The 12,415-nt window shown below is 39.3% G+C and overlaps 1 protein-coding gene across 1 annotated transcript; it reads left to right on the top strand.

The window, feature by feature from the left end:
• The first annotated feature begins 1,558 nt into the window (after nt 1-1,558).
• Nucleotides 1,559-11,679, top strand: LOC144987825 (uncharacterized). The gene is made up of 3 exons (XM_078937292.1): nt 1,559-2,086; nt 3,947-4,096; nt 9,065-11,679. Exons 1-3 carry the CDS (start codon nt 1,870-1,872, stop codon nt 10,252-10,254), a joined length of 1,557 nt encoding a protein of 518 aa, XP_078793418.1. The 5' UTR covers nt 1,559-1,869; the 3' UTR covers nt 10,255-11,679.
• The last annotated feature ends 736 nt before the right edge of the window (nt 11,680-12,415 follow it).

Genomic DNA, 12,415 nt, shown 5'->3' with positions numbered 1-12,415 from the left:
GTGATCTTTATTATGTTTTTATTTTTACTGAACTTCTCAAAAACAAAAATACAAACTCCAGCAGAGGATGAACACACTACAAAATACACACTCACTAGAGGGGCACATAATACTCTCAGAAGTCATCAACATATGGTGTTAAAACACTTGGAAAAAAAATAAAATAAAAAAAATAACAGGAGCCAAATTATAGCACAGGACATAAACTAGAATAACAGCCACAAGGAAATTTGTTTAGATATTATTTTAACACCCACCGAGGATTGTAATCTTTTCAGTAAGGAATAATATAATTAAAATCGTTGATAAAACATGGGAAAGAGGGCTTGGAACCTCTCCACTTGCAACAGTGGATATGGTATTTGCCTAAAAGTAAAATGATATTAATGATATTTGAGAAAGAATCATTAATATTTTCCATAAACAGAAGGACATAAGAAATACCAAAAGGGGGAATGTTCAGTTTTAAATCAATCCAATTTCTTATGTGAGCCAGCGGAACCTTCTGTAGTCAGACCTGAACATTGCAATGAGACGCAGTGTGATGACGTCACAACAGCTCTAAAATGTTTCCTTGATACATTTTTTTAATTTTGGTTTTCTTTTTTATTATCTTGTGAAATAAAACAGTTTACATTTTTTGAAGCTTTTTGAACCATATTGAGGTTCAATTAAGCAGTTTATAGGGTTCTTTTTAAATAAAGTTTCTGCACGTGACCCGGAAGTGAGCAGCACGAGGCGCTAGCTGCGTTAGCTTGTTAGCAGGCTAGCAGCGTTAGCTTGTGTTGAGAGGACGGTGGTGTTTTGTTGGGACGTTTGTGAGGTTTTTGGACAGAAAGGACGATACGTGGTTCGTGTGGGAACTCTCAGCATTTTCCAAAGTGTCGTAAATGAGTGAAGAAGTGTTGAACGGAAAGACAACGTGGATTGCTGTGATTCTGAGACTAGCAGATGATCGATCGGAGCTGCAGTGAAGAGGACGGCGGTGTTTGTGGGAGTTGGAGCTGAAGATCGGAGCAGGAACCATGTCTTCCCTTCACAGTCTCTGAGAGAGTTGATCAGCGAGCGACTAGCTGCTGCTGAAGAAATCTGCAGACTCTGTGAAGGAACCATCGTCCAGTACGAGCAGGAGCTCTGTCGTCAGCGCAGACTGCTGGATCATGTCATCTGGAAACCACAGCTGCAGCTCCACCACATAGGTATGTGACCTTCATCAAAGAAACAGAGAAGCCCTTTGAGCTTCATGCTTTTCCTTTTTTTTCTGTTTCACTTTGCGTACCAATTGTGCTATACAAATAAAATTGCCTTGTCTTACTCTCACAAGTACAATTCACCAAAAAGTTACTTAAGTAAATGTAATGCGTTACTACCCACCTCTGCATATATATTTATTTCCATTAGTCTCTTGTGGTCCTCCAGACTCCTCAGACATTTTCTCCAATGATCACAGAGTTTATTGATGCTTGAAAAAAACCCAAAAGTCCTGGAAACGTATAAAACGCTCCTTGTTGTGTTTTTTGTCCCTGCAGTTCTCCCCCAACATTGGAAGACTGAAGAGGAAGAGATCTCCTCATCCAGCAGAGGAACTTCAGAGTGGAACAGGAGGAACCAAAACCTCCACAGATTCAAGAGGAACAGGAGGAACCAGAACCTCCACAGATTCAAGAGGCACAGGAGGAACCAGAACCTCCACAGATTCAAGAGGCACAGGAGGAACCAGAACCTCCACAGATTAAAGAGGAACCAGAACCTCCACAGATTCAAGAGGAACAGGAGGAACCAGAACCTCCACAGAGTAAAGAGGAACCAGGGGAACTCTGCATCAGTCAGGATGATCAGCTTGATCCGAAGCAGGAGACTGATACCTTGATGGAGATTCCTACTTATGAGGAAGATGAGAACAGTGAAGCAGATCTAAACAATCAGCAGAGCTTTAATGTAACTGATAGTCAGGATGAAGAAGGAAACCAACATGAAGAATCAACATCAACTAAAGATGAAGAGACAGACCCACAGAACAGAGATCAGAGGAAGAGGAGGGACAGAAGTCATGTCCAAAGTGTGGACAGCTCTCACATGTCAGCAGGTCAGTGTGACTCTGATCTTCATCTCCAAACTATCGGTATGTTCACTTCAACAACGGTTCTATCTTGAGCTTCAAGCTCTCCAAACATGCAGTCCATCAACAGCGTGTCCTGGAAGAGTCTCTTCTGTCCCTTCCAGTTGAAAAGACAGAAGACATTGTTGGTCAGTGCAGCCGACAACATTCTTCATATCATATGATCTTAGTTAGTCCCTCCAGCTAACGACAAACAGGAAACCTTAACAGATCAAAGAGAAAATTGTTAATAGATAAAAAAGTACAATCTGTTTTGTCGTCTGTGGTTCTAAGTTTGTAGTTCAGTTCTTTTCAGCAGATTTCTCTGTCAAACCCAACATCCCATCTAAACCTCTTTGATGTCTTTGTTTCTCCAATTCCAGACATTCAGACAGATTCTATTTCCAAAACTACATTTCAAGCTAAAACCCAAAGACAGGGTCCTGCTCATGGATCTGCAGACAGAAAAGATTCCAACCTGAACACATCAGTGAAAAACTGCTTAGTGTCAGAATTGTTCTCCATCTTTTTCTGGACTGATTCTTCCTCCAGTGCAGCTTCATCTTCATCAAACTGCTGCTCATTGGTGGGTGGAAACACAACAGGGAGGTTTTTCTGTGTCCAGTTCAGCTCCATGAATGTTCAGGCTGTTTAATGTCAGTGATTTCAGTTTAGAAAAACTGCATCTCTGCTGAGATTTGCTTCACCTCCATAAGAACCTCAGCAGCATCAGGATCATTTTGTTGATGGTTTGTCTGTGGAATGACATTTCATACTCATAGCTTCAGTGGAGATCAAGAGTCTGGAACCTTTAACACTAAAAGAACCATTTGATCCAGTTTCTTCCAGACCAAAACCCAACAAGAGCCACAAAGTTCCACTTCACTGTTTAACAAAATACTTTTTATTTCTGTTTTTCTGGTTGTTGTTGGCCTCCCGTCAGGCCTTTGGAGATTCAGATGGTTCAGGACGTCCAAAAATGAAATGAGCAGTTGGGAAATGAAAAGACACACAAGAGTCTGCATGAATTTTCCAACCTTTTCCAAAAGGGGAGAGGTGGAGAAACACGACCTGTTAGGCTCTGTGGCTGTCCTCTCTCTCTGTCCTCAAGGCTAAAAGGCTTCTTTATTATTCAGTAAGGGAAGATATAAACATACTAGATACGTCATTAGAATGGTGTGTTTTTGTCTAGTCTGCATTGCAGGTGTCGTGGCTCCATAAAAACTCCAGTACAGAAAGAAAACGGAGACCAAAAGTCCAAAACTATCTATCTGCTACTCATGTGGGTCAAACTCACTCTCTGAATAACTGAGCATCTGATTGACATCAGAGCAAATGTTAGAACGCCAACCCCATTTGATTTGGTCTGTGCACAGATCTTGCCCAATTTAGTCTGAATGTTTGATTTATTCTCTCCACCTTTCCTTGAGACTGTGGGTGTTTTACCGTTTCAAGTGAATGTTTCAGGCCTAACAGGGCTCCAACCTTCTGCAGGTCCTGGTTTCTGAAGTGGATTCCATTGTCGGACCTGTCTTTTATGGGAAAATCATGGCGTTGAATGTAATGGTTAATAGACATGTCATTCCTGATTTGCTATTTTCCTTCTTGGTGGGCCAAGCCTCTGCCCACCCAGTAAATGCATCCAAGCACACCAACACAAAACTTTAACCTCTGATGGAGGTCACCATGTCTGTAATATCAATTATGATCTCTCGCCCTGTTGCTGGTTCCACTGGATATCTCTCTGGTTTTCCTGGTGACCCCCCCCTTTTGTAATCTTACCACCTCACTGAAGCATGGCTCTGGCTCCCACTCTGTTTCTGAACATCTCTGCTCCTTCTGCTTCAGCTAATCCGACTAGCAGGCTAGCTGCTGCTGCTGCTGAAGAAGTATGCAGACTCAGGGAAGGAACCATCATCCAGAGCGAGGAGGAGCTCTGTCGTCAGCGCAGACTGCTGGATGTCATCTGGAAACCACAGCTTCTGCTCCACCGCATAGGTATGTTAGCTTCATCAAAGAAACAGAAGCCCTTTGAGCTTCAGGTCCACGCCATTGCGCGGACGGACAGACGGCAGTCAGCTGAGTCCGCGTATGGGTCACACGCAACGCTGCCTGGTTCACCGCAGGCATCGAGATACGCAGAACTGTGACGTGCGAAACCGCAGGAAAACAGCTCATGAGGAACAGCAGGAGTCACTCGAGCAGCAAAAGCTGCCTGTTTTCTGGCTATGGTTGGGGCCAAAACACAGCTAAAACAGCTTTGGACGCTGCTCCTTCCAACCTGGAAGCCGCAGGTCTCAGGCTGATTCTGAACTGACAGTGAGAGAAGAGCTTCCATCCTGCAAAATATTGTGATAGTTCATTTGGCAATACTTGTATCAAGTCAAAATGCTGCCAGGATGATATTTCTTTATTATTTATGAGCATCCTTCAGCATCTGACTCTTTTTGTCCACTTCACCCTCCGACCGCTAGTTGGCAGCAGAGCACACGGAGCCTCTTTGAGCAGCTCTACTCTGCACAAGACAACAGGAAGACTGCAGCCAGAGGCGGCTAGTTTTGTTGTTATGAGACATGAACTACTTTGTTTTTACTTGGGAGAGATACCAAACTGAAACTCGGTGCCATGTTACTGCCAGAAACATATAAAACATACACTGACCAAAAATATAAACACAACACTTTTGTTATTGCTCCCATTTTTTCTGTGATAGTGAGCCAAGACAATCAATCCCACCTCAAAGGTGTGCCATATCAAGATGCTGATTAGACAGCATGATTATTTCACAGGTGTGCCTTAGACTGTCCACAAGAAAAGGCAGCTCTGAAATCTTCAGTTGTGTTTTATTGAGGGGGTCAGGGGACTCAGACAACCAGTCAGTATCTGGTGTGACCACCATTTGCCTCATGAAGTGTGACACATCTCCTTCACATAGAGTTGATCAGGTTGTCTATTGTGGCCTGTGGAATGTTGGTCCACTCTTCTTCAATGGCTGTGCGAAGTTGCTGGATATTGGCAGGAACTGGAACACGCTGTCATATACGCCGATCCAGAGATTTGTGAAGAATATTTCAGAAAACAGGTTATTTTGTGTATGTGGAAAATGTTTCACATCTTTGAGTTCATACCATAAAAAATGGGAGCAATAACAAAAGTGTTGTGTTTATATTTTTGGTCAGTGTATATATGAGATACAGTTGCAGTGCTTAACATTATGATAATTAAATTAACTCAATTTTACAATGTTATTACAGTGGAAGACATTAAAAATCAGGTAGAGATTTTTCAAAGTCATCTTTTAAAAAAAGAAGAAAAAAATATGTTTTGGCAAAATATCGGGATACGTATCGTATCGCGGGGCGCGTATCGAGATACATATCGTATTGCCAGACTCTTGCCAATACACACCCCTACTTCGGAATTAAAATAAACAATAAGCAAAATAAAAAAAATAACAAAATGGTCAGAACAATGAATAGAAATACAATAGTGCAAACTGTGGATGAAAAAGGTTCAGGTAATGGACTGTTAACTGGACATGTAAGTGAAAAGTATAAGGGGGAGGAGTTAAAATGTGTTTATGAGTCTGACTGCAGAGGGAAAGAAACTGTTCTAATGTCGTGAGGTTCTGGTCCTGATGGACCTTAGCCGTTTGCCTGAAGTGAGTGGTTCAAGTAATCCATGTCCAGAAGGGTCTGCTGCTATCCGACCTGCTCGCCCCAGGTTCTGGAGACGTATAGGTCCTGGAGAGATGGAAGGCTGCACCCAATCACCTTCTTAGCTGAGCGCACAATAGGCTGCAGTCTGTTTATGTCCCTGGTTGTGGCTCCAGCGTACCACACAGTGATAGAGGATGTGATGATTGATTCTTCTATGATGGTCGTGTAGAACTGCACCATCATCTGGGCCGGCAGCCGGGCCTTCTTCAACCTCTGCAGGAAGTACAACCTCTGCTGGGCCTTTTTGAGCAGGGAGCTGATGGACGGCTCCCACTTAAGGTTCTGAGTGATGGTGGAGCCGAGTGAACAGAGTTCACTGTGGTGAAAGGAGAGTCTGTCAGGATGAGAGGGGATGAGGGGGCTGTGACTTTCCTAAAGTCCAATTGACATTTTTTATTTTTTATTATTTTTTATTTGAAAAGGTTTAATTCAAGCGATCAAATAAGAATACACAAAAAACAACACAATCATCAGTTATATATTCATACAACGACGAATCAAACTTAGGATAATTAGACATATTAATAAATATTTTGCTTGAAAGGGAGTGGAAGGAAACGAATGTATATAATCCCACTCCGTTATACTATAACCATTTTATTACATGTTTTATCTTTACTCGGTTCCTAGCTTTTATCAGACAGAATTAAGAATCATAACGTATCAGTAAAGCACATGACAAAGATGAATTACTTAATTATTATATAAAAATAACTATTTTAGAAATCAACATGGCAAATGCAGATCAGTTTTCAAAATATATGCAGATTATGCTACTTATAAAAGTCATTGATATGATTAAAAAAAATACTATATCAGTAAAATAGACAAAACACTGTCTTCTGGGAGTTGAGCTCCAGGTTGTTGATGCTGCACCATGACACCAGCCGGTCCACCTCCTCCTGTAAGCAGACTCATCATCGTAAGAGATCAGTCCGATTAGGGTGGTGACATCCGCAAACTGGAACAGTATGACACAGTCATGGCTGGAGGTGCAACAGCTGGTGTACAGAGATTGATGATGATAATAATAATAACTAGAAGGGGATGCATTTCCAGAAGAAAATTCAGGGTTGAATGCTATTAGTATATGCTATGCTATTGCTGAATGAAAGCTGAATTTGCTGAAAAAAATGGATGAACTGATAAAAAATATCAAGATTTTGCTAATATGGCTAAAAGTAGAAGCATTGCAATAAGCATGATCAACTAACTCAAAAAAACACAATACTTAAGATGCTAACAATGCTAGTTATTTTTAATGTGGCAAAAAATGCTAGCATTGTGATCAGCATCATGAACTGACTAAGAAAAACACATTGCTTTAGATGCTAATTATGCTAACTATGCTAGTTCCATTTTAGTTCATAGTCTGGTCACATATGCCATTGGCTATTGCAACGCACTTCTCTCTGGTCTTCCCTAGAAAACTCTGAAAAAACTTCAGTTGGTCCAAAATTCAGCGGCCCACATCATCACCAGTTCTCCTTCCTTACATCTACAACTACATACAAAATCCCGAGGAAGAAGTTTCGTTTGTATCTGGTCCTCAAGGTGCTCTTTTTTTGAAAATTCAAGTTGGCTGCGTTTTCCCGAGGTCAAAGGTCGATGAAACTCCAGAGGTGGTTATAGACTTAAAGTAGTGGCATGAGCGTGAGTGATATTTCATGAAAATCGTAAGGAAAAAAACTTGAGTTTTTTAATAATGTGGAAAAATATGAAAATCGCCCATATTATTGTACAAAATGGCTGCCAAACCGTGGGTCGTGTTGCCATCCCATAATGATCACAAATCTAATGTTTTAGTCCAAAGCCTTGTGAGCATTTCGACGTTTGAATGGTGTCTCTAGCTAAAGTATATTGAAGCTGTAATAAATGAAGTGCTTACCCCTCCCTTACTCTTTTAGTGGTTGTGAGGTAAAAGGGGGCACAGACAGCTTTCCATTGCAGCCTGTTGAATAGCAGCTCTGCTCTTGCTACCGCGTTAAGAGTGATGCAGCTCACCCATACTTCCTTTCCCCGTTCTCATGCCACCCTCCTCTACGGCCCACAACTACACATAGTGTAACCTTCGTCTTGCCCTCTTGACACAATTCCCACCTCTGTCTTCCTGAAAGTGTTCCACAGTATAGGTTCTACTATTGTTGACCTCATTAATCTTTCTTTGACTTCAGGATAAGTCCCAAAGTTCTTAAAGCATGCTTTAATAAATCCTGTTCTGAAAAAGCCTAATTTGGACCAGTCGGATCCCAAAAATTTAAGTCTAATCTAGAAGGTTCCTTTTATTTCCAAAATCTTGGAGAAAGTGGTCGCTGTCCAGCTAAATATGTACCTGGAAGAACACAATATATCAGATTCAGTCTGGCTTTAAGAAGAACCATTCAACAGAGACAGCTCTCCTAAGAGTTTCAAATGATGTGCTTATGGCAGCTGATTCAGGCCAGTATACGGTCCTTGTGCTTTTAGATTTGAAATCTGCTTTTGACACTGTGGATCATAACATTTTAATTGAACGTCTTCACAATGACTATGGTCTCTCTGGGTCAGTTTTAAATTGGTTTATGTCATATCTTAGTGGAAGAACATTTAATGTGGCTGTCGGTTCTTCAAGCTCTGAAATTAAAGAAATAACTTGTGGCGTTCCCCAGGGTTCTGTACTAGGCCCTATTTTATTTATTTTATATATGATTCTTCTTGGGAAACTTATTAATCAATTTAGCCACATCTCATATCATTTCTATGCAGACGAAATCCAGCTCTACTGGTCTTTCACGGAAAATGATTACGACAAACTACAAAATTTGCTGAATTGCTTAACGAGCATTAAACCACGGCTGAACAGTAATCACTTAGTCCTAAATACTCAGAAAACCGAGACGTTGATTTTTGCCCCAGAACATAAACGTATAAACAGTGTTGTCCGTGCTAAAGAAAACAGAAGCAACTTCTTTAAAAAAAAAAGCACTTCGTTGACAATGTTACAAGTAAGTTTACATTACAAACAATGGTCCTTCAGTGGCTTTTTCTGAAACGTTTTAGAGGTTGTGTTGTAGATGAGCAGTCACAGGTGCTGGGTACTCTTTTTAGAAGGGTTTATTGGATTTTGTTTAAACTAAGGAATTACATTATTAAAATTAAAAATTTAAATTGTCCATATTCTGACAGAGGCTGTTCAAATTTTTATTGGTGCTTAACAACACACAAGTTCTCAAAACATGTAAAAGGGCCTCTTCTTGTGTTTCTGCAGTCCTCCCCAAGCACTGGAGTACTGAGGAGGATGATCCCTGCAACCAGCAAAGGAACTTCAGAGTGGAACAAGAGGAACCAGAACCTCCACATTATAATGAGGAACTGCATGAACCAGAACCTCCACATTATAATGAGGAACTGCATGAACCAGAACCTCCACATTATAATGAGGAACTGCAGGAACCAGAACCTCCACATTATAATGAGGAACTGCAGGAACCAGAACATCCACATTATAATGAGGATCCGGAAGATCCAGAACCTCCACAATTTGAAGATGAACATTTGGTACCAGAACCATTACTGTTTATAGAGGAGGCAGAGGAACTCTGCATCAGTCAGGATGAAAATCAGATTGATCTAAAGCAGGAGACTGATACCTTGATGGAGATTCCTAATTATGAGGAAGATGAGAACAGTGAAGCAGATCTAAACAATCAGCAGAACTTTAATGTAACTGATAGTCAGGATGAAGATGGAAACCAACATGAAGAATCAACATCAACTACAGATAAAGAGACAGACCCACAGAACAGAGATCAGAGGAAGAGAAAAGACAGAAGTCATGTCCAAAGTGTGGACAGCTCTCACATGTCAGCAGGTCAGTGTGACTCTGATGTTAGAAAAAATCCCAAGAAGCCAAGTTTGGGCAAAAAACGTAAACAATCTCCAAACGAAGAAAGACTTTTCTCTATTGGGTCTGGGGAAAGCGTAAGAATAATTACTAACCTGTCTGACTACATGGAAACTGGGTCTGATGAAAGATGTTATATCTGTAAAGAATGTGGTAAAAGCTTTGGTAACATATCTCAGTTCAAAATTCATGCAAGAATCCATGCAAAAGATAAGAGATATTCTTGTAAAGAATGTGAGAAAAGTTTTAGTAGTACATCTAATCTCGATAGGCACATGATGACTCATAGAGGAGTAAAGCCTTTTTCTTGTAAAGAATGTGATAAAAGTTATAGTTATGTATCTCATCTCAAAAGACACATGAGAACTCATACAGGAGAGAGGCCTTATTGGTGTATGGAATGTAGAAAAGGTTTTATGGATTTATTTAGTCTTAAAACACACATGAGAATTCACACAGGAAAAAAGCCTTTTTCTTGTAAAGAATGTAAAAAAAGTTTTAGTCAAAAAGGTAATCTCAAAATACACATGAGAACTCACAAGGCTTTCTCTTGACAAACAATGTAATAAAGGATTTAGTGTAAACTCTAAATTTTAAACTTGTCTGTGTTCTTAAATTATTATTTATCAGACACATGATGACGACTCTGACGAAGGCGGAAGTTATTCTGCCAAACATGTTAGGTACGTTTGACAAGAACAAACTGTCTGATAAAAAAATAATGTAAGAACACAGTTTAAACTTGGAGAGACAATTAACTTCTTTGAATCTATACTCTTCTGATAAGAGATCGACCTCTCAACCTCTGCACCACAGTCAAAGACTTTATTTTACAGGGGGGAAAAAGTTCTGTATCTCAGAAAATGTGAATATTTGAAAATAAGTTTTTAATTTTTTAAAACTCCTGGGGTCTCAAACCCCAATGTTCAAATGAACTCCATAGCAACCTGAGCTTTCATTTCAAGTACACAGAACAACAGGCTGATATACCACTTTGATCCAGTAACTCTTTCAGAGGGAGGCACAAGTGAGTATTAAATGTGTAGAAATGAAGTTTTCTAAATACTTGATTGTTTTAATTTGATATTCTTACTTTCTAGGACAGTTTGTTAGGTTTTCATCTTCTCTACATCAAAAAAATAAAAAAAAGTAATGGATCAATACATTTCAATCTTTGTGAAGTGATACTAGACAAAAAGTTTTACTGCTGATAAAATATGTACAACTTTTTCACAAAATGAATTGTTTTAGATGTACCTGTAAATAGAAATGAGTTGTTTTGAGTCATTAGAGCTAATTCTTGAATGTCTTCATTATGGTTGAAATGTTTTTTTTTTTTATACAACTTTAATTCTAACACGTTTAATGTGATCAGTGAACATTTTATAAATATTAAAAACAAAATAGGGACTGCAGTCTATACTTTGTTAGGTCAAGTAACCATTTAGTAGAGATAAGTATTGTTAAGATTAAATATATGGTACTTTTCTTATTGATACTGCTTTTAAAATCCTTGAATTCTTATCAATACTTTTCTGTTTCAAAAGAAGGATGGAGAAGACAAACCACAATCTTTGTACATGAAAACCTTTTGTTTTAGAACCATTTAAAACGTTAGCGTTATTTGGAACACTGAAATTAAATGTTAAAATAATACTAGAAGGAGTTGCATTTCCAGAAGAAAATGCAGGGTTGAATGCTGTACTGCTGAATGAAAGCTGAATTAGCTGAAGAAATGGCTGAACTGTACTGGAAGAACCATGAAAAGTTAAAGGTGCAAAAGTCCTAGCAGGAATAAGCTGAAAAAGTTGAACATTGTAATAGTAGAATGGCTGAAATAGGTCAAAATTTGTAGGACTTAAGCATGAAAGCTGAAATTGTTGAAAAAATGGCTGAATTGTTGAAAATTTGAAGATGTTGCTGAAATGGCTAAAAGTACTAGCATTGGAATGAGCATCATAAACTGACTCCAAAAAACACGTTGTTTGATATTATTATATTGGTAAAAGCTACATGTTCTAAGTTGATAGAAAATCCACTCTTTTCAAAATGGCGGCTTTTCTATTGATTTTATCTCCATAGCAACCATTTTATGTTTGGGTCGCCTGGAGATGAGGAACAAATCAACGTCGGTTTCAGATGAATCGGAAAAAGTAAACTTTTGGACGTCCTTAGCAACGAGCTTTGTTTGCTAACCACGCCCACATTCCTTATATGTCCAGATCCAGTGAATTTCAATATGTTCAGTTCCAGCCATGGATGAAGTTTATTGCAACATTTGCTTCAGATTTTGTCAAAAAATGCCCACCAAACAGTAGGTTGTGTTGCCATCCCATAATAATTTCAAAACGTATGTTGAAGTCCAAAGCCTTGTGAGCATTTCAATGTTTGAACGGTGCCTCTAGCTGAAAGCATGTTAAAGTTATAATGCTTGAAAGCAACAAAGGTTTTCAAGGATTCTCCATGTATTTAAATGAAGCAAAAATCTTGGAAAATCCTGGAAAATCTTGGAATATCTTGAAAAGTTCAAAGATTTGAAAGACTAAAAGTCGTAGCTGAAAGGAATAAGCTGAAAGGGTTGAACATTGTAATAGTAGAAGGATTAAAATACGTGAAAGTTTGAAGAAGTTTAAAATTGCTTCACATTTTGGCACAAAATGGCCGCCAAACTGTAGGCGGTGTTGCCATCCCATAATAATTTTGAACCTTATGTTG

This window comes from Oryzias latipes, chromosome 2 (assembly GCF_053564925.1).
Source record: "Oryzias latipes strain Hd-rR chromosome 2, Olatipes_Hd-rR_3.1".
In the NCBI taxonomy this organism is placed as follows: Eukaryota; Metazoa; Chordata; class Actinopteri; order Beloniformes; family Adrianichthyidae; genus Oryzias; species Oryzias latipes.
Note: the sequence above shows the minus strand (reverse complement) of the source record. Positions and strands in the feature narration are given on the sequence as shown.

Excerpts from the sequence above, each read along its gene's own strand:
- LOC144987825 (XM_078937292.1), top strand. The coding sequence starts at position 1,870 with ATGGAGATTCCTACTTATGAGGAAGATGAGAACAGTGAAGCAGATCTA. Across the intron at positions 2,087-3,946 it reads CAGCTCTCACATGTCAGCAG|CTAATCCGACTAGCAGGCTA; the intron begins GTCAGTGTGACT and ends CTTCTGCTTCAG. Across the intron at positions 4,097-9,064 it reads GCTTCTGCTCCACCGCATAG|TCCTCCCCAAGCACTGGAGT; the intron begins GTATGTTAGCTT and ends GTGTTTCTGCAG.